The following is a 27,671-nucleotide window of genomic DNA, read 5'->3' as shown; positions in this document are numbered from 1 at the left end:
TCAAACTATTCATATTCAAGGCATCTTTAAGTTGTGAACAAGTGTCCTTCCATCCCCGGCCAGTTTATACTAAAGCCCTAGATTGTGTTCCAATTTTTTTTTCAGAATATATTTTTTTTGGGGGGGTTTTTGGCAGCTTTCCTAGATGCGTTTATTGGTTGAATTTAGAGTGGGGTTAACATATTTAACTATCGTTCTACTGTAAATCCATACTGGGATCCATTTTCTTTTACAACAAATAATGCACAGGTTTCTATTTTGTGATCAATTAACCATGATGGAGCTTACCTGTAGATCCACAATGTTGTGCGAAAGCAGTCTGATAAATCCTCATACTTGTTGCCCCATGGTACCCCTGTGTCCTGCAAACTGTGCATGCATATGAGTGTTTTGCAAACAATTGAGACGTGTGGGAATTACGCGTAACACATTCATGAGCTAGTCATGAACCATTTGTGAATAGTCATGAACTATAAAGTTCTGAACTTGTCGTAAACTGTGTGCCGTTCGTGTCAAAGTATGACTTGTCCATGAAAACAGTTCACAAGAATTTTCCCCAAACTTTGTCTTGACAAACTTTTAAATATTTTAATTGTTGGATTGACCCTTCAAGCAATGCCCTACACTGGCCATTTTATCTCGTAACTTCTCGTTACGGGATTCTGTGAGCTCACATAATCCCTCGACTCTCCGTTACTTCATAAAATGAAGATCAAACTTCAAACTCAGGTAAGTTCTCGTTTAATCTATACATTATGCTTCACAAGATGGAGCACTAGGGCATGATGTGCAAGTGTCATAGTACTATTATCATTAGGTTTTATAGTTTGCTCAGAAAGAAGACATTTTTGTTTTTGTGGACTTACCTTTAAAATCATCTTTGTGCTTCTGAATGAAATACATGTAGCTGATTCATGTGTTTGAATGATGAACATGTAGGATGCATGCAGGATAAATTTTGAGTAACGGTATCCTCGGCTTTTGGAGGTTCTCTGGTATCCATATGTGCAGGAGAGCTAGATGTCATTGAGTTTGTTCAGAAGAAATGTTATAGTATAATCGGGTGACATTACTTGTTAACATCCTTCCATGTCGCAGGATGGGTGCAGGAGAGCTGGATTTTATTGAGTTTGCTCAGAAGGAAGAATTGAAGACTGGCGGAATCACAACATCAAGACACATAGCTCAATATCACAGCGATATCATGCAGTATGAACAGGTAATTAATGTAAAGGGGGATGGGTCTGATTAATAATGGGTGTATTCAGACCACCTCTAAGTTCACGAATACAGGTATTATCTTATCGAGAGATTTAACTCTGATCTACCACTATCAGAAAATACCATTTATTTTTGGCTGTGTAAAAGCAAATTACTTGTCATATTCCCAAATGAATTTACCCGCTAACAGTTGGTACTTGTCAGAATTTTGAGAATTTTCACGGGATTCTTGCAGAGTGAGAGCAAATAGCAAATTACAGGAACTTTCTCAACCCAGTGTGTAGTTGTATGTGGGCATCATGGGTGGCTGCTGACCTATCATTTTGAAATCATGTAATCATGGATAGATTTTTTTTTTTTTTTTTGTGCTAACTTGTTTTTTTTTTTAATAAATTGTATCTATTAATTTGATATTGAAGAAAAAAAATTGGGTTGGAAGTTAGTGGGATATCATTGAGCTGTGCATCCAGATTTACTGAAATGTAATTTTGGATTATCAAGCTTTGATTACATTTGTTGCGAGAGAAATACTCGTTTTCTAAAAGAATCTCTGTTACATCACTACTTACAAATGTATCTTCTATATTTGAAGAGCTTGTTGAAAATTGGGGTATGATTTCAGACTGCCTGTCTTTCCACAAAATTTTGATGGGGTGTTTATACTTGTATCTCAAAAATTCAAAAGTTTGAGGGCAGCTCAGAAAATGCTATACTTTGAAAATATGACAGTGGTGGCAACCGCATCTTATGTAGACTGTGCCTATTTCATCTCGAAGGCTCGGTCTAATCCAAAGAAAAGAATATCATTTTAAAAAATCATACATTTTGAGAAACAAATGATGATGAAAAGTCATATTGTAAATAAGGAAACTAACCACTAGAAAGCACACTTCTCTATATATACATGTAGAGCATTGTGGTCTGGTGGTTCGAACCACAGCCTTTGAAACAGAGGTTTGCAGGTTTGAAATTCCGGCCATGGGGTAATTTCCTTTTGCAAGAAATTTATCCACAAGGTGTTGCACTCGACCTATGTGAAGTAAATGGGTAAGAGTAGGAACTATTTCCGCAAGAATCTGTAAACACCGGAATCTGTAGACTAGGGAAGCCAGGGTTATATACATGAGCATCTAACGAGATGGATATCTGCTTATTACATGCAAAGATACTCTACGTAAATATTTACTGGTATTATTGTTGTTGTTGTTGTTGTTATTGATAGATGTCAGTATGATATATTGTAAATAACGTTTTTTTTTTAGAACAAAGATGGATGTAGTTATTACATTTGGAATTGAGGTCTAGACTTCTGTTTTTGCATTTTTGCAGGGGATCAGCCTATTCTCCTTCTGTTTGGACAGGAATTTGCCAGATATGTTTGATCTTCTTCTCAAAGTATTCACAAGGTTAGTGTAGTCCCTATAATATTCACTTCATCTACATGTACATGTAGTCGGTCACGTTCTCTTACAGTCTAATACCACATGGGCTAAACCCATGTTTTTCTCTATCAATTTTGTAAACTTGAAGTTTGGATTTCACTACAACTGGTCTAATAATTTGTCCAATTCTCATTTATTCTAACACCCAGTTTGACTAATTTCCACTCTGCCTATGTATTTTGGGTGATTTTGTCAAATGGAAATTAGGTTCATAAAGAGTTCATATTACGATATAGACTATTTGTTGGAGGGAGCGAGTCCGATCAGTCAGTTAACCGTCTGCCTGTCGAACCAAAGTATGTTGGTTCGAGTCCACCCTGGGCAGATGACTGAAGCCTGCATTGTGTACCTGACCCTCCCCTGTTACATAGATGCAGGCTATGTTACAGTAGAAAACACCACCATTTGCCTGTTAAGAACTCGCTGCTTTATTTGTTAAATCAATTATATTAGGATGAGAGACCTGTGGGTCACAGTGATTTAGTTCACTTTTTGCCTCCCAGGCACAGTCAACATCAAAACAAATGATAATGACAATAGACCAAGCGGATATTGAACGAAACGGAAATAGCCGAACTGAAATTTGAACAAAATCGTAAATGGGCTAAATGGCAATTCTCATGGTAGTAGACAGACTTGATAAAAATGATCTAGCATTATGAGACCAAACAGAAAGTAGACAAAAATCAGCCCATACTCTGAAGTCAGGTTTAAATTAACTCTGGTCTTCAGTTGTGGATAAACTATGATAGCCCATTGTAATATGAATAGCTAACAGAAGTGGTTTGATTTATAAACTCATTTGACACTCTCGGAAAGATAATTGTCACCATTATAGAACTAGGTGAGAGAGCGGAAATATACTATGTAAAGAAATCATTTGACATTTTCTGCTTCCCGTGATTTTAGCACAGGGTTGGACCATGGTCAAGTTTAAACGGACTTCAGAATATGGGCCAGAGGGCTTTACACAAAGTGGAAATTCACCTTCCGTATTAATGGAGGTGTACTTATTCCCTAAAGAGTCTTGGTTCATAAAGGATATATCTATTCATTTTTAATTTTTTTTAGCCCAAGGCTGAATGACCTGGATCGTTTGGCTACTTTGGTACGGATGGAAGCAGCGGAAATAGCCAACTCTATCACACACATGGGACATGCCTTTGCCATGAAACGAGCTGGTAGTAGTCTGTCGCCCTCTGGCAGGCTCCATGAGATAGCAGGAGGAATGACCCAGGTACTTAAGGTGTCCTACAGATTTTGTCAACTGTTGAGCTGTTGAATTGTATGTGTATATACAGCATTGTTTCTCACAAACCTATCACGTGTAACATGTTTGCTCTTTTCTTGTAGAATAATTAGGTCAAACTTGTTCAGCCCAACCTAGAATTTACTCTGAATAATTTTGATTAAATACTAATGATAATGATAAAAAAACATTTTGTATAGCACATATGAAGATAAATAAATATCATAAATGCACCTTAGTAAAGTTAAAGTACATTTCAATTCATATTTTGAAGTCTAAAATCAAGACTAATACATGTAGCTTTGCAAATGTATATAATCTTGTCATTATGCATGAAGTACTCAAACTAGCAATTCTCTTTATATCTGTACAAATTGTAGGTGTCATTTTTAAAAGGACTCGCTGAGTCCGAGAACCTGGATCCAGTATTAGCCAACCTTCGCACTATCGCATCTTTAGTACTCAACAAGACCAACATGAGGTAACTGCTTTGGAACTTAGGCATTATTTCAAATCTACAGTGTATTCTGAAATTATAGAATTCAAAATGTTAATACTCTTTAGTGCACGCTATATATCTCAGGGGCCATGGATGCTATGTGCAAAAAAAAAATCACAATTTAGGATTGTGATGGTCAGCCCCCCCCCCCCCCCCTGTGTACACTGTTCCACGGCCTCTGTATCTTATGATTGTTTGTTGAAATTTCACATCAGATTTCATGAAATTTTCAGCATTATGATTGATTGAAATTGAATTTTCATTTTCATCCTTGCATTTTATATTTTTGTCTGTATGGACTTGCCTATTTAATGCTCAAGAAAGATTTTATCCCCAACAAGCTCTCAGAGTGTAAAATGTTCTGTTGCATTGAGCACTGACTAAAATGTTTGGGTTATATTAAGCTGTTCACCGTCAAGCCCCAAATTTGGATCAGAATTCATCAAGAGTTAAGTATCTGATCATGTCCTTTACCCATTGTGGGGAAATTCTGCAATCTTTTCAGACACCACCAAACTATACATACCTTAATGAGACTGACGTTATGAAAGTGACCTTATACTATCACATATGGACAAGCAGTCATAGCTCTCAGGAGCTAGTCTGCAGGCACAGACCCTGATTAAAACTTTGATCAACAAGTTGGACCCTAGGCAAAGACTAGCACATATAAAACTTGGTGTTTCAGCGAGAGGGCCTTCAGCACAAAAGCCATTGTAGGCTTCACATTCAGACCCTAACCTCGAATGAAGGGCTTGAACAGCAGACTGCTCAGGAGCCACAACTCTGTTAACCATTCATGTCTATTTGTTTTTTATACGCCTTCTATTGTATAAGTTAGACATATAGTATAAATCAACTTTCTAACAGAATGTAAGCGGAGGGTGAAAGTAATTTTGATTTTCACAAACTGATGGATTAATGACTTAATTTTTCTTCTATGTATTGATGCTGCCTGTAGGTGTGCATTGAACTCTAGCCCCGAAGGTATGGATGAAGCGACCAATCAGCTGATGAGATTCCTAGATAACCTACCAGGATCACCTATAGGGGATAACTTACATTTAACCCAGGTATACTTTTCAGGAATTGTATCAGACAAAAAATATTTTTTTGATTTTTGTCTCACCTGCGAAGCAGAGTGAGACTATAGGCGCCGCTTTTCCGACGGCGGCGGCGGCGTCAACATCAAATCTTAACCTGAGGTTAAGTTTTTGAAATGACATCATAACTTAGAAAGTATATGGACCTAGTTCATGAAACTTGGCCATAAGGTTAATCAAGTATCACTGAACATCCTATTAAAGTTTCATGTCACATGACCAAGGTCAAAGGTCATTTAGGGTCAATGAACTTAGACCATGTTGGAGGAATCAACATCGAAATCTTAACCTGAGGTTAAGTTTTTGAAATGTCATCATAACTTGGAAAATATATGGACCTAGTTCATGAAACTTGGACATAAGGTTAATCAAGTATCACTGAATATCCTGCATGAGTTTCACGTCACATGACCAAGGTCAAAGGTCATTTAGGGTCAATGAACTTTGGCCGAATTGGGGATATCTGTTGAATTCCCATCATAACTTTGAAAGTTTATGGATATGATTCATGAAACTTGGACATAATAGTAATCAAGCATCACTGAATATTTTGTGCAAGTTTCAGGTCTCATGATTAAGGTCAAAGGTCATTTAGGGTCAATGAACTTTGGCCGAATCGGGGGTATCTGTTGAATTACCATCATAACTTTGAAAGTTTATTAGTCTAGTTCATTAAACTTGGACATATGAGTAATCAAATATCACTGAACATCCTGTGCGCGTTTCAGGTCACATGACCAAGGTCAAAGGTCAATGAACTTTGGCCGAATTGGGTTTATCTGTTGAATTACCATCAAAACTATGAAAGTTAATGGATTTTATTCATGAAACTTGTACATAAGAGTAATCAAGTATCACTGAACATCCTGTGCGAGTTTCAGGTCACATGATCAAGGTCAAAGGTCATGTATGGTCAATGAACTTTGGCCATGTTGGGGTTTTTTGTTGAATAACCATCATATCTCTGTAAGTTTATTGGTCTCGTTCATAAAAAGTGGACATAAGAGTAACCATGTATCACTGAACATCTTGTGCGAGTTAGAGTAGTATTCAAAGTCAGCACTGCTGCTATATTGAACCGTGATGCAGGTGAGACGGCCAGAGGCATTCCACTTCTTGGGGGTGCTTTTCACAATTTGCTACCTGAATCTTCAACATGTGATAAGCTTTAAAATTGTGATGAATGGGGATTTTTCAGGGGGCTCTTTTGAGCTTTTCGGGGGGGTAATTATTGCACCGAGCAATGGTACATGTGTGTATTTTTATTTCATGCTCTTATTTTTTCATTGCAAAAATGTCATCTTATTTTCAGGGGCCCTTTGCAGAAAGGGTTTTTTATCATTCACATGTCAAAATGCTTGTTTTTTATTTGATAAAAGTCAAGTTGTGTTTGATTTTTAGGGTTTCATTTGAAAGCAACTCTTTCTGCAAAAGACCCCTAGATATTTTAGACATGTCTCTAAAAAATTCTGCAGAATGTCTTTCTGGTACTAATGAAACCCAAATCACTATTTGTTCTAATAGAAATTTTTTAAGAACAAAAAAAATGAAATAAACATCATTGAGCTAAATTTTGAGCATCCTGTTCTTCCAAATTGTGACCATTTAATTTTTGCACCATCAGAAATTTTGAGCACTTCTTGCTTTTTTTGCCTGGCCCTTCCATATCGAAACAAAAATCTATAATGATGGTAAAAAGCAAGAGGGGGGGGGGGGCTCAATTCAAGCAAAACTTGAAATACCTACCATTTTTTATATCCTGATTATGTATGCATCGGACTAACTGTCAACGCCTCGTCATTTTTTTGTATATATTTTTCTCTCGTGCTGACCAGGAATGATATCTCAAAAGGATTTGTAATAGTATCTTGTGGAAAAGGCGCTTATGAAATTTCAACTCTTACTATTAGACTATATATATATGCTACTCATTGGACCTTTTTACTCAGTGGATTAAAAATACCCTTTTATTTGGCCTAGTGGATTATAAGTGTCCAGACTTTGTAACAGGGTTAGAGGTTCAAATGCTAACCATTGTGTAATTTCCTTCAGCAAGAAATTGAAATTGGTACAGCATTGTGCTGTACTAATAATAGGCAAGTAATAATCATATTTTTTTTATACGCCCGTCCTAGATGGGACAAATGGTATCACGTTCCGTATCGTACATCTGCCTGTTAACTTTTCCTTGTAAAGTAACTTGATAACTTCAGTTAACCTTAACCTAGGCTTATATAATTTGGTTTGTATGATACCAGCATAGATCCTAGCAATTTTATCGATTTTTAGGTCAGAATGTCAAAGATGAAGTCGCCACCCTCCACTTTTCTTGCTTGGACAATGACTCCATTTTCTGCTTTACAGGCGGGTGTATTATGTGCTCGCCTTGGCCACACTGTTTTATTAGTTTGCTGTTCTCCTGTAGGTATCAGACTTCAGTCCCTCAGAAGAAAGAACACACTATGAACTCCCTTTCCCTGTTAATTACATGAGCCATGCAGTATGTGGAGTGCCTTATACACACCAAGATTTCCCAAAGTAAGTCATTACAGCTACTTTAGGAACAGTGATTTTCTGTTTACCAGTCGATCAAAACAGAAAGTCTGTTTGGGTTCTTTACTTTTTGTGTATAAATTTATTGAATTTATGTTTTGTCAAAGTAAATTGTTGTTTTTGCTAGAATTGCAGTTCTAAATTTTATTTGAATCAGAATTAGAGGAAAAGGAAAAAAGTTTTTTTTTTACGGAAAATCACTGTCCCTACTTCTTGCATTGCAATCCGAGTCCAGTTTCATGAAATCTGATGCCAATAGCAAGTGCTGAAATTCTATGAAAAATTACTGTTGGCGAATCAATGCTTTGATCTTTGTAGAGTATAATAATTTTTTCTTTTTCATTTGACAGTAGCGTTATGGTGATGATATTCTGATTGGATAGTGCATTGCATGTATATAAACTTTATGTATAAAAATAATGATGGTGATTATGATGATTGTGATGATTGTGAAGATTATGATGATTATGATGATGATGATGATTATGAAGATGATGGTGAATATGATGATGATGATGCTGGTAATGAATATGATGATGATGATGATGATAATGATTTTGTTCCTTCTACCACACATGGTAGAAGGAACAGGAACCCCTATAGAAGGAACCCCTATATATATATAGGGGTTCAGCTTTATTAAAGCACATTGCAGCTGTTAATGTTTGTCTTCTGCTAAAAAGTATCACAGCTCTTGCAATACCACCTGTTTTAGCTATTTTTATGTGGTCGCTCACTGTCTTATACATTGGCTTACAGGTGTGAACAATTTGCACAGTCCTGAATATTACATGTATCTGCATCTATCAATCAGCTTCTCTGCAGCAAACCAAAGTTAACCTTTTCTTTTGCAGGTTGAGGGTTCTTGCCCGTTTGATGTCTGCCAAATACCTCCATAGAGAAATCAGGTAAGAATTGATCCCCATAGAAGAGAAACACCTTCATACTGATCTAGTCCAAAAGCAGTATGTCTGATCTCATTGATTCCATTTTCCCATATTTCCCATAGCTGCATGGATAATTTTATCTAAGAAAGTTTCATTTATATTCAAATATTTTATTCATCTAGTCATGGTGGCTCAGTGGTAGAGCACCCGCCTCATGGCCGTAAGGTCGTAGGTTCAATCCCCAGTCGAGTCATACCAAAGACTTTAAAAATGGGACCTGCTGCCTTCTTGTCAGGTGCTAACAGTAACTATGTTATGTAAGGCCTGCTGGGAGACCAGTTCATAAGAGCTGAAGTGGCTTCCCGAGGTAAACAAGAATTGTGATTTTTTTTCATGTAATTGTAAGAGGATATGTAAAATCTTTAGATCACACCATATTTGCATACATTTAATACTTAAATGTACTTTATATCAGCTGTACATTTCTGCATTGTTTATATTTATCAACCTAAATGTAACATTCGTTGTGACATAGGGAGAAGGGAGGAGCATACGGAGGCGGAGCATCGATGGGTACGGAAGGAGCTTTCAAATTTTATTCATACAGGTTTGTACCATTTCCTATTTGTACATGCTTTGGATCTTTTACATTTGGGTTTTCATTAAAGGTCAAGTCCACCTCAGAAAAATTTTGATTTGAATCAATAGAGAAAAATCAGACAAGCACAATGCTGAAAATTTCTTCAAAATCGGATGTAAAATAAGAAAGTTATGACATTTCAAAGTTTCACTTATTTTTAACAAAATAGTTATATGAACGAGCCAGTTACATCCAAATGAGAGAGTCGATGATGTCAGTCACTCACTATTTCTTTTGTTTTTTTATTGTTTGAATTATACAATATTTCAATTTTTACGAATTCGACGATTAGGACCTCCTTGCCTGAAGCACAAAATGTTAAAATAATGGAATTCCACGTGCTCAGGGAGGACTGAAACTTCATTTCAGACGACAATGACGAGAAAATAAAAATATTTCATATAATAAAATACAAAAGAAATAGTGAGTGAGTGATGTCACCAGTTCCTCATTTGCATACCGACTGAGATGTGCATATAACTGTTTTGTGAAATGAAGAGAACCTTTAAAATGCCATAACTTCTTGTTTTACATCCGATTTTGATGAAATTTTCAGTGTTATGCTTGTTAAATTTTTCTCTTTTTATTCAAATCAAGTTCTTGTTGGGGTGGACTTGTCCATTAATACTCTTGATGGAAAATGTCATGAAATAATCAACATTTTAGTGCAGCCGATCCCTATTTCTAAAGATTTGTACTTAATAATGATTATGTGACTTATAAAGCGCATAAAGTGCTAAGAATTAAATAAAAAAGTTTTTGAAGATGAGCGCAAAGACCTGCTTGGTCTGTAGTAATTGATAAATGAAAGACTGTATTGTGGTGCTGATCCAAGAATACTATAAAAAGCAATCAACAAAATCTTAAACATAGGATTGTCTTTGTACCTTGTCAAAAGTCTTTTGCCATGTGTTTCAGCAGGTATCCCTCTTTAAAAGGAAATTGCATCTTTTCATACTGGCTCTCCTAAATAGGTCATGACATCATCATTTATGGTGATTGATTGGCTGACATTTTTAAAAAATTGTAGAAGAATTGCGTGAACATTCCTGGCATGTCAAATGTCTGAGGTTTGGTGTGTGATTTTTCTGCAACAAGTCGAATGGCAGTTGCAGTGCTTGGCAGATGAGCACGCACATTGCTATTTTGCTGCAATCGCATATTGTGTGCTGGGCTTTACATCACTTCATGAACTGCTCAAGCCTTGATAATCTGGGAGATCGGGGTCCCGTCTTACAAAGAGTTGTGATTGATCCGATGGATCGCAACTATGGAAAGCCAGCAACATCTAAAATACATGTTTGTTCAAAATATTATCTAGAAATGACATGTATTCATACATTCACTGTTTTCTTGACAAATGAGTATGCTTCTCTTTGTTTTCAAGGGACATTGAGCAAATTTCCTAAATAGAAAATTATGTCAATGATGGATTTCTGTATTTCTGTATATTTAAAATTGATCGGATCAGTGGTATTTCTATGGAAATCCAACAGTGTCATAATTTTTTCTGCAGGATATTTGCACAATGTCCTTTGTAAACAAAGAGAAGCACAATGAATTTTCAAGAAAACAATGAATGCATGAATATGAATCATAGTTAGATTTATTTTGAACAAACATGCATGATACAATTCACATGTCTGCTGTAGATTCATTTCTTTTTGGCTGCTACCCTTTCAGTAATAATGATAATAATACATTTGTATAGCGCAGCTACTATAATTGCATATACTCTACTGCGCTTGATACATGTACTTATATTACTTCCCTGACTGTAACTGAGCCATTGTATAGGTGCTTATTAAGCATTTAAGGAATAAATCCTACTGGGTACCCATTCACCTCACCTGGGTAGAGTGCAGCACAATGTGGGTAAATTTCTTGCTAGAGGAAACACGCCAATGGCTGGGATTCGAATCTACATCCCTTCTGATTTGAAATACGAGAATCGTAACCACTAGACCACTACACCCCCACTACGATATTTAATTGATGTTCCTGTTTGGTATATAAGTAAATTGAGTTGAATAAAACATACATTTGGTTTCTTGTCTATATTTCCAGGGACCCCAACACAGTGGATACAATGTCAGCCTTTGAATCATCCGTCCAATGGGCCATAGATGGCAAGTTTACCCAACAAGACATTGATGAAGCTAAGCTTTCAGTCTTCTCAGTGGTAAGTCTATTGACATAAGTGGTTGCAGACTTCTTAAAGCCAAGTCAACCCTAGGAAAATGTTGACTTGAATAAACAGAGAAAAATCAAACTATGAGATTTCTTCCCTATTCATTGAACAAAATCATCTATTTTTTCCAGTTTGATTTTGTTTCAATTTTGATGATGTAATAGAGATTATGTTTATGTACAAAATTTGTCAATGTAATCATTCCTGAATGGCTAATTTTTGCCCCCCCCCCGCAACCGGTTGGTGACTAATTGTTAACCTAATTTGTTCACCTGAATCTCACCTAGTATAATTTATGTATACCTCAAGGGTACTGTTTGTAATTTTTGTCTCACCTGCGAAGCAAAGTGAGACTATAGGCGCCGCTTTTCCGACGGCGGCGGCGGCGGCGTCAACATCAAATCTTAACCTGAGGTTAAGTTTTTGAAATGATGTCATAACTTAGAAAGTATATGGACCTAGTTAATAAAACTTGGCCATAAGCTTAATCAAGTATTACTGAACATCCTATTAGAGTTTCATGTCACATGACCAAGGTCAAAGGTCATTTAGGGTCAATGAACTTAGGCCATGTTGGAGGAATCAACATCGAAATCTTAACCTGAGGTTAAGTTTTTGAAATGTCATCATAACTTAGAAAATATATGGACCTAGTTCATGAAACTTGGACATAAGGTTAATCAAGTATCACTGAACATCCTGCATGAGTTTCACGTCACATGACCAAGGTCAAAGGTCATTTAGGGTCAATGAACTTTGGCCGAATTGGGGATATCTGTTGAATTCCCATCATAACTTTGAACGTTTATGGATCTGATTCATGAAACTTGGACATAATAGTAATCAAGCATCACTGAAAATTTTGTGCAAGATTCAGGTCTCATGATTAAGGTCAAAGGTCATTTAGGGTCAATGAACTTTGGCCGAATCGGGGGTATCTGTTGAATTACCATCATAACTTTGAAAGTTTATTGGTCTAGTTCATTAAACTTGGACATTAGAGTAATCAAGTATCACTGAACATCCTGTGCGCGTTTCAGGTCACATGACCAAGGTCAAAGGTCAATGAACTTTGGCCAAATTGGGTGTATCTGTTGAATTACCATCATAACTTTGAAAGTTTATGGATCTGATTCATGAAACTTGTACATAAGAGTAATCAAGTATCACTGAACATCCTGTTGGAGTTTCAGGTCACATGATCAAGGTCAAAGGTCATGTAAGGTCAATGAACTTTGGCCATGTTTGGGTTTTTTGTTGAATAATCATATCTCTGTAAGTTTATTGGTCTAGTTCATAAAAAGTGGACATAAGAGTAACCATGTATCACTGAACATCTTGTGCGAGTTAGAGTAGTATTCAAAGTCAGCACTGCTGCTATATTGAACCGCGTGATGCAGGTGAGACGGCCAGAGGCATTCCACTTGTTAATTCTTGGGAGTTACATTTTCATTTCATCTACAAGATATAGTAAATAAGATAGGAATAGTTACTTGTTTCTTTGCTATCCATTTTTGTCTCACCTGCGAAGCAAAGTGAGACTATAGGCGCCGCTTTTCCGACGGCGGCGGCGGCGTCGGTGGCGGCGTCAACATCAAATCTTAACCTGAGGTTAAGTTTTTGAAATGATGTCATAACTTAGAAAGTATATGGACCTAGTTCATAAAACTTGGCCATAAGGTTAATCAAGTATTACTGAACATCCTATTAGAGTTTCATGTCACATGACCAAGGTCAAAGGTCATTTAGGGTCAATGAACTTAGACCATGTTGGAGGAATCAACATCGAAATCTTAACCTGAGGTTAAATTTTTGAAATGTCATCATAACTTAGAAAATATATGGACCTAGTTCATGAAACTTGGACATAAGGTTAATCAAGTATCACTGAACATCCTGCATGAGTTTCACGTCACATGACCAAGGTCAAAGGTCATTTAGGGTCAATGAACTTTGGCCGAATTGGGGATATCTGTTGAATTCCCATCATAACTTTGAACGTTTATGGATCTGATTCATGAAACTTGGACATAATAGTAATCAATCATCACTGAAAATTTTGTGCAAGTTTCAGGTCTCATGATTAAGGTCAAAGGTCATTTAGGGTCAATGAACTTTGTCCGAATCGGGGGTATCTGTTGAATTACCATCATAACTTTGAAAGTTTATTGGTCTAGTTCATTAAACTTGGACATTAGAGTAATCAAGTATCACTGAACATCCTGTGCGCGTTTCAGGTCACATGACCAAGGTCAAAGGTCAATGAACTTTGGCCGAATTGGGTGTATCTGTTGAATTACCATCATAACTTTGAAAGTTTATGGATCTGATTCATGAAACTTGTACATAAGAGTAATCAAGTATCACTGAACATCCTGTTGGAGTTTCAGGTCACATGATCAAGGTCAAAGGTCATGTAAGGTCAATGAACTTTGGCCATGTTTGGGTTTTTTGTTGAATAATCATATCTCTGTAAGTTTATTGGTCTAGTTCATAAAAAGTGGTCTAGTTCATTAAACTTGGACATAAGAGTAACCATGTATCACTGAACATCTTGTGCGAGTTAGAGTAGTATTCAAAGTCAGCACTGCTGCTATATTGAACCGCGTGATGCAGGTGAGACGGCCAGAGGCATTCCACTTGTTTTTATTTGTTTCGCTAAACCTGATTGATGGTATTCAAACTAAATGTCATCTGAGGATAAACAAGAAAGAAAGACCTTGACTTTTCATAAAACCCATTGATTTACATTAAAATGGTACAAAGATTGTAATTAAAAACAGCTATTGTTAGACATTTAGCACAAATTTGTGCTTTTTGTCTGTGATGGCACCCTTGATTTTCATAGGAAGAGCCATAAAATGGTGTAAGATATGAAAAAGCATTCCTCAGTATATGTATATGATGTAAGATGGAAAAGCAAGTCTGTCATATTCATCTATTTGTTTTACACTTGGTAATCTATCCCTCCCCCTCCCTTGCTATTCATTGTTCTTTAATCTAGTGTCAGTAACAGTTATGTTAATATACCATGCATTTCTTATGTACGTCTATTTCATACAGGTGGATGGTCCACTTTCGCCATCAGAAAAGGGTGTAACTCTCTTCACCACAGGCATCAGTGATGATATCAAGCAGTCCCACAGGGATGCACTCTTTGCTGTCACCAAAGATGATCTCAAAGATGTTGCAGAAAGGTAATTACAAAAACTTGGAGGGTACCTTTAGAACAATCTTATTTCTCATAAAGTGCTTCTTTGAAGTTAAAGGGAGTCCAGCCTGGTTAAGGGTTTATGTGAAGGCAGAAAACTATGAAAACAGAATGGTGTATATTTGAAAGATTTTGGTCTTGGAAGCAGAAGTTTGAAAGCTGAAAATGTCACTTGATGAAGAGCGAAAAATCTGCAATGACTGAGCTGCAATAATTATATATTGTAAAGCACTTTGAAATGAAGTAGTTATTGTGATATAAATGTGACTATTATCGTTTTGGGATTCCATCCAGGTATTTGTTGGCCGGTAAGAGGACCAATGCCTCTGCTCTGCTAGGACCAACTACCTCCATGACAAGTCAGGGATGGAGTATACTTAAAGAGTGAGTTATCATTCCTTGGAGTGGAAGCTTTCACATCCAAGGCAAAGAGCAAGTTATCAATTCTCAGACTGATAGCTTTCCTATCTTAGGAAATATGAAATTAATGAGGATTTCCGGAGCCCAAGGATGCCATATTGATTGACCCTGTTACCATAATGATGAGACAGTAATGTATTATACCCAGAGTAAGTTATCATCTCTCAGAAAGAAAGCTTTCGTATCTGAGGAAATATGAAATTCAGGAGGATTTCTGGACATCCAGAATGCCATCTTGATTTACCCTGTTATCATAATGATATGAAATGGATTTTACTCTAGAGTGAGTTAACATTTGGAGTGGAAGCTTTCATATCTGAGCAAATCTTAAATTGATTAAGAATCTGATAAGGATTTCTGGACCTTCAAGACACCATATTGTTTGACCCTGTTACCATAATGATAAGAAAGTCATGGATTATACCCAAAGTGAGTTATCAATTCTTGGAGAGGAAGCTCTTGTATCTAAGGAAATCTTAAATTGATGAAGGTTTTTGGAGCTCAAGGACGCCATATTGATTGACCCTGTTACCATAATGACAAGACAGTCATCGATTATTCCCAATGAGTGAATTATCACTCCTTGGGGTGGAGGCTTTCATATCTAAGCAAATCTGTAATTGATGACGATTTTCGAAGCTTCAGGATGCCAATTTGATTAAACCTCTTACCATTATGATAAGTCAGGGATGAAATGTACTGAAGCAGTGAGTTATTGATTAGGAGCGGAGGCTACTATTCCTGAGGGAATATCATATTAATTGGCATTCCACATGCTGTAGTCATCAAAATGTGAAGGAAACAAGATCAAAAACACTTTTTCAAGAGAGAGGAATGAACATCTCTATAGGTATTTCTGAGAATATTAGCTCCATTCCATTCTCTATGGAAAAATTAGCTGACAAGTATCTGTCTAAAATAGAATGTCACAATCCTCTCTCTTTTTGTAGGGATATGATGTCATCTTATTTAGATTCCATTCTTTATAATAAAATTGCATATTTCATATCAATCTTCATAATCAAATCATATTTATTTTTCAATCAAATTGATATTCAATTTTTTCATACATATGAAATCCAATCTTTCAATGCCAAGTAGAATTTGATAAGTTGAATTTCTATCTTTCCAACCAAATTGGATTCCAGTTAGTTGGATTTCAAAAATTATGATGCCCAACAGTGTGGTTCCTATCTTCTCAATTAAAATAAATCCTAAGCAATTGATTTACTTATCATTTAATTTCATCTTTATTTCACAAGCGGATTAAGAAGGCTCTTTAAGAAAAACATGAATACAGTATAAACAGTTATGAAAGACAGACAATATCCAAGATTTGCTTTTTATGTCTTCATTTCAGGATATTTTATCGATCAGTGGCTCAGCAGCCAATCACAATCCAGGACTCCCTGGTAGTTACGATGATGATATGACAAACTAAAAATAACAAACTCTGTAAGGAATGTGAGCTCCGATATCTTGCCTATCATTTTGGATACATGCATGTCATCTTTCATTTTCGACATTTCACATAAAGTGAAAAAGAATAAAGCTACTTTTTGGTGTCAATAATAGCAATGACAGAGAGTTGAAGACTGGTAATATTACATGTAGTTCAATAAGAGTGGTAGGAAATGTATGTGTAGAATTAATGACTATGCATCTTTATCAGGACATGAATTTGGTACTGAAACCTGGGGGAGATTTCCTTCAACATTTTTGTCCGACAAGTTGTCAGATCTTCTCTTGATTTGGCTGAGAGGCATTGCTACTATCATGGTATTACTGCCAGATAAAACAGGACTTTCATAAAATGCTCACCAGAACCTCTCACTCCCCCACGCATTGTCAGGAGAAGAGGATCAGGAACCCGTTTTATAGAGTCGCACAACTATGGTAACTATTGTTACTACCATTGAAACCTTAATTGTGATTGACTAATGGGTTCTGTTACCAAGGTTGTTGCCATAAAGGTACAGTTACCATGACTAGCTGTCAATGAAGCAGGTCCCCAGAACTGTAACCTTTCCAAGCTATTGGTTAGTGGTTACATAACTTTGCCCCTCTCTGTACTGAGTACATGTACACACAGATGAGATATGAATAGCAGCCATTTTGTGGTCATTTTTCTGCTGAAATGTGGTATCTTCCAAAATTATGAAGTATAAAGTATTGTTGGAATTCACAGTTCTTTTAAGTACACAAATATATATTATCATATAAGATATGATACATTCATAAATCATTCATAAATTTTTGTGGAATTTTATTTGTTTTAAATGTTCAAATCATATGGAGCTTAAAGGTGTATGTTGTTTTTTTTTACACATGGCATGAGCGTGCTCAGTGAAAAAGGACAGCAATATTTCTGTGTAAAATAAAATAGAATTCAATGAATATTGAACAGGCAAGAGACATTCCTTTTTTTTAACTGCAAAACTCTGGAAAATGTTATTTGTTAAAACTCTTTGTATTTTTCTTTGTCCAAACTCGTGAAAAAAATATTTATGGCATAAAAAAAATGATGTCATGAGTTTTTTTCCTAGCATGAAGCAAACAAAGGTGTAGTTTTCAATCACTTAGTATCTTATTACACAGTATGTAAAATATAAGTGCAATAGATTATCTCTGACTACAGTTTGTTTTGAAATTATACTCATATTTTATACTCAAATGTACAGCTGATTTCAGCTAATTTTGATTTTGATTTTCAGCTCATTTTAATTTTCATCTGTAAAAAAGAATGGGAGATCTTTCAATTTCAGCTTTATCAAACACTTATTTGAGCTCTTGTCACAGTCTTGTGTATAACATAAAAACCTTGATAAAAACAATGTAGAAATAGCATATGTATTTCATTGCCTCCATAAATTAAATTGCGGAGAGTTTGTCCATTTAATGAAATAATGCAGTCTATAAACCAAGGTGATGTTTCATAAAACTGCAAGTAAAGACTGAACTATGACACACCAAGTGGTTTTCTCACTTTCAAATGCATTATTTACATGTGCTCCAATTGCATTGGTTTAGTAAATCCTAGATGTACTTGCACTGGTCAAGTTCAGGTTAAGTTAACTCAAGGTTAACTTGCTTTGGTTAAGTTACCCCGAGGTAAACTTGCATTGATAAAGTTTACCCAAGGTTAACTTTGACCAAACATTTATAGAGATATAAGTGACCTGTTAGTAAGGACCACTTATCCACAGAGAAGATATTTACTATTCTCCTTGAATATGTGATACATGTATATTTTTAACAAGTTTTCAAAAACCTGTTTCTAGTTACCACCTGCTGTAACCTAAAGGCAAATTTAAATCTTTGGCGTTCTTGATAGACAGTTTCAACGGCACCCACATAGTTAGAAAACCAAATGATTTTCTACATAATATATTAAGACATAATGCCTATGTACTTGTATTGGCCCCATCCATCTGAATAATAGTAGAAAATGCTACAAGGAATAGAGTCAGGGTGAAACCGAATTTGCCACCTGCGACAGCGTCCGGGAGATAGTCTTCAAGGAACTTGAGCTGTGGGTATAGGGCTGTAACCTGTCCTGGATCTCCCTTAATGAGAAAGAATATGAGGGCTGGTAGCAGGTCGTCTCCCCCTACTTGGTAATCATCGACACGCATTATACCTGTTGATCATAAAGAAAGTATCAGGAAAAATGGTTACCAAAACCAGACACCAAATTGTCTTGACTGGTGCAGGAATTAGAGTGTGCTTAGTAATATATAGAAGGCAGGGTCTTGAACTAGAAAGAAAAGTGAGCAATGAAAAGAGGACTTGTTCAATAATCAGAGAACAGCTAGATTGCTTGAAGAAATTGGGTTACCGTTTGAATTACCGATTGTACATCAAGTTGGTGAAAGTGGAAAATAATCATAATGCGATATAGTTATAAATTCAGTGAATAACTTGAGGCACTTACGTGAGACCTGTTCTTTGACCGACTCAGTCAGAGTCTGAAGACAGCTGACCAACCAGCGAAGCTTTGCCAAAGGAAACCTTTCTTCTAACACCATCCTTAGACAACAGTACGGCTGGCTAAACATCTCTTCAAAACTCAAGGGTCCTTCCAGCAAACTGTTTGTGCTATACCTCTCTTGTCCAGGACGAGGAAGGGTGCCCTGTCCTTCAGAACGAACGTTTTGAGAGTTTGTCATGATGGCAGAGAGATTGTCGAGATGTGCCGATAAATGTGTCACATCACGCAAGAAAGGGTACAAGTCTTCCATCTCCTCGACCAGATTGGATGTCACAGATATATGTGATACAGTATCTACACATTTAATTTGATGTTGCGCTACACTATCTGCACCTATACCCCACTTTGACACCTGGTTACCTTGTTCATCTTGATCGTATTTCGACCAGTCTGTATACAGATCTTTCCCTGACTTTTTCTCTCTGTAGAAAGCCTGCCTATTGAATCCATGCCTTGATATTGATGCCAAGTCTTTGCTTGACACACCGGAATCATCTTCATCAGAAGATGTTGGATCGGTTTGCGTACGCTTTTCTATCACAGACACATGTGCAATACTGCATGCTTTTTTGCTGTGTTCCCCTACATCTTCACTGCTGGCATCCTCTTTTACCTTCTGGCTCCTGACCCAACCAAGATCTTCCAATGTTGTTGATTCTCTATTAAACATGTGTATAGATGATGGGACAGACAGTGGCCTGATGGAATCTTCACCAGCAGCCTTCTCTGTGAATTGTGGTGTAGAGATTACAAGAGAAGACTGGCCTGTGACAATGACTTGTACACTTCTTCGCTTCCTTTTTCTGGGATCATCTCGTGAGTGGCGCAGCTTTACCCCGCCTTCATATTCGAGCTGTATGAATGTGGAATTTGACATTCGTAATTAAATAATGCATTTAATATTTCAAAAATTTATCAATCACATCATGCATAGAAATATGCCTTACTTCTCTTTGTCCATTTTCTCCTATTTATCATTCTTTCACTTTCGTTTCCAAAACACTCCCCTAATTTAGTGATTAGTCATCACAATAGAGTGGTAAAATATGAATTTCAGTTGCGGCACCTAGAGGAGGGGGGGGGGGGTCAGAACCTTTGCTGCCTAGCAAAAAAAATGTATAGTAACAAGCATGTAGTCTAAGCTATCACAAGCAGCTGTCAAGTCATAAAAAAAATCACTACTGTTTGAATCTACAAATTTTCTCATTCGATTGCAAAACTCTCTTGGATAAAAAAAGGGTTTCAATCACAGGGGCATTAGGAGAGCTCCCCAGTTTAAATCTCTGTCATCTATTTGTCCACCCTACTGTAGAAATTGTACCTCCACTGATGAAGTTGTGCTGGGATACCTGACCCCGACTACGGATAAAGAATTGAATGGTTTTAAGTGAGTAGCAAAATAACTGACAACTATGGGTCCTCTCAAAGGGACATGGTGGGATTGGTGAATGCCTTGTTGTTAATGTCGATGCTGCCACATCAACCTTGGTTTGGAACTTGTGTTGTCAACATACAAAAAAAAAAATTTCATTAATAATTTTTACACCTACATATGATTACGATGTTCATATATTTGATCATTTTAAATGACTAGACACCTGAAGCTTGGGACTAGAAGGGATGCACTGTTTTCCAGATTGAGACTCCTTTACAGGTTGATCATCAGGGATATCGCTCTGATCCGTTGCTTCAAGATCCACATCATGCAGGAATGGGTAGAAGTTTTCCATCTCCTTAACCAGATTTGAAGACACGGATCGATAGGATGCACTATTCTGCTCTAAATCTTCACCACAGATAACCTCACTTGGGTCATGATCTTTATGCGTATCAGCTGCAGCTCCTGCTTGGTGGGAGCCTTGCGTTGATATTGAGCTGGTACCTGCGGTAGATGTTCCATAATGTTCTACAAATGATATTGGATCAACTTCTTGAATTCCAGACTGAAGGATATCAATGACCCTTTCACCACTCAAATTCATGTTTCTTGGATCGGCCATAGGGAGGAGCATCTGAAGTAGCTTTGCTTCAGCATCATATGCAAGCTGCAGAGAATTAGAATGTTTTGACATCATGATCTGAGTTATTGAATAATGTCTTGGTTTGTTTGTGGAATAACATCAACAAATGTTTTTTAAAAAAGATGGTTCATGAACCACATTCTCGCCTGATTTCGCAATGAAAATATGTGATATGATCTTTTTACGCACAGATAGCCTCTGACTTACTGATCCTCATGAATACACTTGTATTACCAATAATTATCTGTACTAACTGTGATCAAAATTAGACTAGAGATAAAGAAATGAGAGCAAGTTTCTTGGCTTAGTCTTCTAGAAATGGATAGGATAGGTCTAACTCTCATGTCACAGCGAGCATCATCTGAGAGCATTTCCAAACAGCAGAGGGATGATGATGAAGGTGAAATGAAGGCCATCAGAGCTGCAGCTTCTGCCATACATGTAGTAAATGGCATGTATATCAACTACAACAAAGATGAATTCCCGTATTATTATTATTAATTACATTTCATTGCAAGCTGCCAGAATCTCTTGAGATGCTAATGCTGCAGAACAAAACTTCATATCTGTTCTGTGCCGAACGTCACCCATGATGCTATTTCTACTAGGTTTCAGTTTGTACAAGGATCATGTATTTTGTCCTGAACAACTGATTGTTATGCAAAAGTTAGGCATATAATAATGAAATTCAAAAGGAGATACATGTAATAGCTTACAAGTACACATCCATCGACCTAGCAAAACTCCTACAGCACCACTTTCAGTTTTTGAGAATCAAGCTGTGCAACATATCAGTAATAATATCGTGGCGCACCGATATTTTTGCTGAATATAGTGACGCACCGATTGGTGCTACACCTCCACCTATTCTTGCGTTCGTGCGTACGGTCCTGGGGATTTGTATAGACTACGTTATCAGATAATTTTTGTCACTTGATAAAAGAGTTGCAGCGGCACTCGAAAGCTCGTGAACTTTCAAGCTAGTGAACACTTTTTTACGAGAGTGATCACAAATTTCCTTGTTGACCTAGTATAGATTGCGAGACAGAGGCGTCGATCCTGGGGGCAGGGGGCGATCGCCCCACCAATGAAATATGGGGGGGGCAAACATTGTTTTGCCCAATGTTTTGCCCCCCCCCCCATAATTCCGCATGTGTAAAAAATAAAACAAGTTTGTAATGTTACACAAAAAACAGCAAGCGAGATTGAGATACACAACTCGTTCTTTATTCAAAATTGTGCGCAAAATGTCCGTTTTTCAGATTGGAATATAAAAAAAATTTCAGCTCGTGCTTCATGCTCGCATCATTTCTGTAGCAAAAACCCATACTTTTCATGATTAATTAGGTGAATAGAATGTCCCGTTTTCAGTTCTTAACCTCAAAAGAACTCCCGCTTCGATTTGCAATAATCCCCTGTTGCGAGACAAATGAATACCCTCTAGCGATTATTTCAATACGCAATAATGAACCTATTTAGTAATATATATCCTGGTCTGATATCCCTTGACAGAATGTTAGGCTTTCATTGAATCGGCCAGATCAAAGTCCTGAAAATGTCAGAATATTTTCAAGAGTTTTATCACTTTTTGCTGAAGTTGAGACACTTAACTTCATCATTATCCCTGGCTATGAAAATGTTCTCGGATGATGCTTGCCATAAGAGTTAGGCCTATTATTTCCATTTACAGTTAAATTTATAGTATTGATTGTAGCATTTGAGGTTAGTGACCTACATGTATGGTACACATCCAGAGGTCACATGGTAAGGTGAAAGGTCGTTTCAGGTCAAACTTTAAAGTTTACCTGCTAAGCTCTCGTATGACAAATAACTTAACAACCGTCACTCTTCAACTGAACTAGGGTATGCACTAAAGGGATTTGCATACATGGTGCCGTTAGAATTCATGTAACATAATTTTATGTTAAAGTTGTTTTGAAATGTTGAATTTTCCTTTTCTCTAAATTACACTTTAGTAGGTATGAATATCCAACTCCTCCCCTTTTATGTTATTTATCTATCCACGTCACAACGACATTCACAACGACACAGTCATATTTCCTAAGAAATTTTATGTAACGGTGACTCACCACATAAACCTTTAAAATATCTGATAGCGTCGAGGAGAAGAATAAGGCTTCATACGATGCCCAAATTTCTGTTTCAAACTGGTTATCCCATTGGCCCAGGAGTTCAACCATCTTTTCAACCACCTGATATCCAATTAAGAAAATCATGAAATCATATGGCAGTTATTCAACTGGATCAGGTACAATCGGCAGTTGGGTATGAGTCAGAAAAAATGTCCAATAACTTGAAGTCGTATGGAGTATGAACATTTAATCATTGATTGATTGATATGTCCTGGTATAGAGTTATCCTCTCTGTATATTTTAGTACCATTTTCATAAGGATCATTGCAGGCATGACTGACTACGAGATAATGTCCTAAGGGTCGTAAATTTAATTTGCGCCAAGTTGCCGGTGAAGATGAAACAAAGTGTGAAAAACAAGTAATTACATGCAGAAAGACACCCACGCACCTTCACACGCACACCCGCTCACACGCACACACCCACACACATATATATGTATATATATATTTTCGGGGGAAATGAATTAGTTCAAATTATTCACCATATTTGCCAGTACAATGTAACACTGGTGTAGGCCCATGCTTAGGCCCATACACACAAAGAAATAAAGGTTCAAAATTGAACCCCGATATTTGATGCAAAATAAGCACCCTATGTGATCAAAAATTGAACCCCTGATTTGGGGTTAAAAAAATTGAATCCTGCGGTTGGGGTTAATTTTTGCTCCCTGCGGTTCAAAACTGCACCCTGTATTTTAAATTGAATCCCTAGGGGTGCAGTTTTGAACCCGCAGGGAGCAAAAATGAACCCCAACCGCAGGGTTCAATTTTTGAACCCATAGGGTGCTGATTTTGCATCAAACTTTCGGGGTTCAATTTTGATCCTTTAATTCTTAGTGTGTAGTTGATTCATTTGAATAAACTTATACCACCTCATATTATCCACGTGATCTGATGGACTCGGCGACTATTTAGTGGTAAGTAAAGTATTATGAAATAAGACTATATTTGCTTACCTCTGAGAAGTGATCCCTTATTTTCTCGGTAAGGGTTCGGGAGCAAGATTGATAATCCGTTAATGTTGAAAACCCGTCCTTAGCTCCAGATGAGCGACGTCGCTTTGATTTCTAGTATATTATAATAAGGAAACGTCACTCTTATTCAATAATCTAAAAATTCTCATTTACTGTAAGAATTAAAAAAAAAAACGTAGTCATAATCTGAAAAAAGTCTGAAAGGTGGAAAATGGTGTCATTAAATGATTAGTAAGTTGCGCTTTCAAGAGAAAGTTTTGATTGTTGCAGGTGCTACATGTTCTTTAAAAACGGCTCTTTCATCTAGTTACTTTTACCAGGGACGTGAGAGGGGTCATGTCCCTGCTTTTACCTACATTGTTTTGAATAATAATAGTAATAATAATCTGCAGGTATAAAGCGCTTAACACATCGGAACAACGTCTCTAATGGCTGTACATAAATATTATTATCATCCCGGTCATCGGATCCTTGCATGCCCGCATACAATGTATGTGCCTTTTCCACTCCCAGGGGAGCATTCCAACAAGAGTTCTGAGACCAACTGCTAAGCGTACTACAAAGGCTTTCGCATCCTACCGGGTACCCATTTAAGACCTGGGTGGAGAGTGGCAAATTGTAGATTGACGCCTTGCCAAAGGACGCCGTGGTGGGATTCGAACATCTGACCCTCTGATTACAAGGCAAGAGTCAAAACCGCTATACCACCGCGCTTCCAGAGAGTGCATTTTCGTGAAAGCTGTTGTAAATTTTAGAATTAAAATCAGGGCGCGACAAACCCGCTTGCCCGGGGCAAGTGAAAATGACGTGCGGGCAAGCACCTCTCAAAGTCAATTGCCCGATCGGGCAAGTGGTTGTTGCGTCTTTTTTTGTACCGTACCTCATTTTTCCATAAATCATCCAAAATCCACACTCAAAATCATGAATCAGCCTTAAAAAATAGCGAGTAGCGCAGTTTCAAATTCCGAAATTGCGTTATTTTTTCTGTACCACGTATTTCCATACATGGTACCAGGTATGAAAAAAATCAACGTAATGGCGCCGGGAAACAGTTGAATGTAGTATAGGGGTCCATTATGACTACCACCATGTGCAATTTCTAATGCACATTTTCCCCCTTCCCATATCACAATTCTGTGATAAAATAATTAGAATTACACAGGAAATAAATCACAGTCTAGTAACCTCGCATTGGTGAGTTGTCATGTCATTCGGCTTTGCTTTTCAAAACGGCCTATTAACATCCAAAATAACTTGCCGTATTTGTTAATTATAACTTAAAATTCATTTGTTTCCCTTTTTGAGGGGATGAGGTAAATATCAGACAATAAATCATCAAACAAAGCTCCACCTATTTTACAAGGCCGGCGGGAGGCTCACACACGTGCGCATACTAGCTAGCCAGTCTGAGCTCTGGGGAGGGGGGGGCACTTACATTGGCGAGTGGATACCATGCGCGACCAAAAAACACGTAAAAAGGATGTCTTTTTCAAGATAGGGCACGTTACGTACGTAACGTGATAAGGGTGTCAAAAACACAAAAATAATGAAAAAAGGGTATCTATTTCGCTTAGAAAATTACGTGCCGAGGGTCGAATTTGAGGGGACGATAAAACGAAATTAAAATGTTTTATAAAGGATGTCCTTTTTGCCCCAACACTACGTGTTTAGAGTCCGATTTGCGCGAGGTGTAGAAGGTGGGGTCGTACTTAACCAAAATTAAGGTAAAGCCGACGACCGAAGGACCCGTAACAATAAAACATTCCTGTACTTGTTTAGGGGTTCATTTCAGGGAATATTTGACAAGAGTATCGTTCTGTTTCCAATACTTGTTAAGGGTAGGGTTTCACACGCCAATACTTGTTAAGGGGTGCATTTTCAGAATATGGAAATTACGTGTTTAGGGTGCTTTTCGGGAACCCATGGTCGCGCATGGTATCCACTCGTGAATGGAAGTGGCCCCCCGGGTCTCTGCCACAATTCGCTCAGTAAAGGCCTCAATGATGGTGATTTTCTGTTTCAGACAGAGTTTACATTTCGGGTATATTATTCAAAACTTCCAATAAAGTTTGATGATTTCTTCATTGTCATGTATATTTAAGTTATTAATGAATACATTCTCACCAAATTTAGACTCCCCCATAGAGAAATGCAATTTTCGTAGAAGTCTGCGTTTTCAAAGAACTTCAGGAAACGTTAGGGTATGTGGGCCTTTATTACATGGCCGAGTACAGGTTATTGTACTGGAATAGGCGAAGTAGAAATTAGATATTGAATTCATTTATATCAAAGTTCAACTCACAGTCACAGTCACACCCACACAAACACACACCCAAGATTCTAAGCATAGTGAAAAAAATTACTTAAAAATCATATAATATTAAACAATGTTACTAATAATTCATTAATAAGTGAAGTTCCTCAAAATAGAAAAAAAAAGTAGCATGTGAAAACATGTAGATAAAATGATTGACCGAGTGGAACATCATAAAATGATGAAGAAAAGACTTGATGGTTTCCAAATAGCAGTAGCATGTGAAAACATGTAGATAAAATGATTGACCGAGTGGAACATCATAAAATGATGAAGAAAAAACTTGATGGTTTCCAAATAATTTTTTTTTTAATCAAGGAAATATGGAAAATAAATGACCATTTCATGGATTTAACCCTATCTAGGCCGGGGTGATTTTGGAGTTCATATGGCCGGGGGGGGGGGGGGCCTCTCAGGCCCCCCCCTAAGATCTCGGCCGTCGACCGCACGATCGCGACGAAAATTGGCACGCGGGTTGCCTGGGACATAATCTAAAAGATTGTATAGTAATTTTTTTCATGCAAATCGCTATTAAGTGATTATGCTAATTTATGCGTAATATATTAGTATGCGAAATCATACTTTTTCCTCTAACTCCCTAAATAAAGTTCCAAATGTACTAATTTTTGGTATAAAAACTCTTTGTGGTGTTCTCAGCAAGTGTACATGGAAAAAATGCGATATCAAATCATTTTCTTATGTATTTTATTGTTTTTTGCAATTTCTTATGTAATTCTTTGTTTTTTGACCTTTTGTTTTTCATTATTTTTTTCAATGAAATTTGTTGGGGACTCTTCTGT

General features: G+C 37.1%; 1 protein-coding gene across 1 annotated transcript in view; it reads left to right on the top strand.

Moving 5' to 3' along the window:
• The window catches only part of LOC121419769 (presequence protease, mitochondrial-like), a 53,409-nt gene extending 35,837 nt beyond the window's left edge, over positions 1 to 17,572 (top strand). Inside the window, exons 16-26 of the mRNA XM_041614226.1 lie at positions 1,099 to 1,219; positions 2,551 to 2,627; positions 3,735 to 3,900; positions 4,293 to 4,393; positions 5,373 to 5,484; positions 7,940 to 8,052; positions 8,922 to 8,975; positions 9,490 to 9,561; positions 11,662 to 11,776; positions 14,849 to 14,982; positions 15,291 to 17,572. Coding sequence (XP_041470160.1) covers positions 1,099 to 1,219; positions 2,551 to 2,627; positions 3,735 to 3,900; positions 4,293 to 4,393; positions 5,373 to 5,484; positions 7,940 to 8,052; positions 8,922 to 8,975; positions 9,490 to 9,561; positions 11,662 to 11,776; positions 14,849 to 14,982; positions 15,291 to 15,384 — 1,159 coding nt within the window. The 3' untranslated portion in view covers positions 15,385 to 17,572. The remainder of the gene's footprint in view (positions 1 to 1,098; positions 1,220 to 2,550; positions 2,628 to 3,734; positions 3,901 to 4,292; positions 4,394 to 5,372; positions 5,485 to 7,939; positions 8,053 to 8,921; positions 8,976 to 9,489; positions 9,562 to 11,661; positions 11,777 to 14,848; positions 14,983 to 15,290) is intronic.
• Positions 17,573 to 27,671: the final 10,099 nt, after the last annotated feature.

Source organism: Lytechinus variegatus, chromosome 1, assembly GCF_018143015.1.
Source record: "Lytechinus variegatus isolate NC3 chromosome 1, Lvar_3.0, whole genome shotgun sequence".
NCBI classification, from domain to species: Eukaryota; Metazoa; Echinodermata; class Echinoidea; order Temnopleuroida; family Toxopneustidae; genus Lytechinus; species Lytechinus variegatus.
Note: the sequence above shows the minus strand (reverse complement) of the source record. Positions and strands in the feature narration are given on the sequence as shown.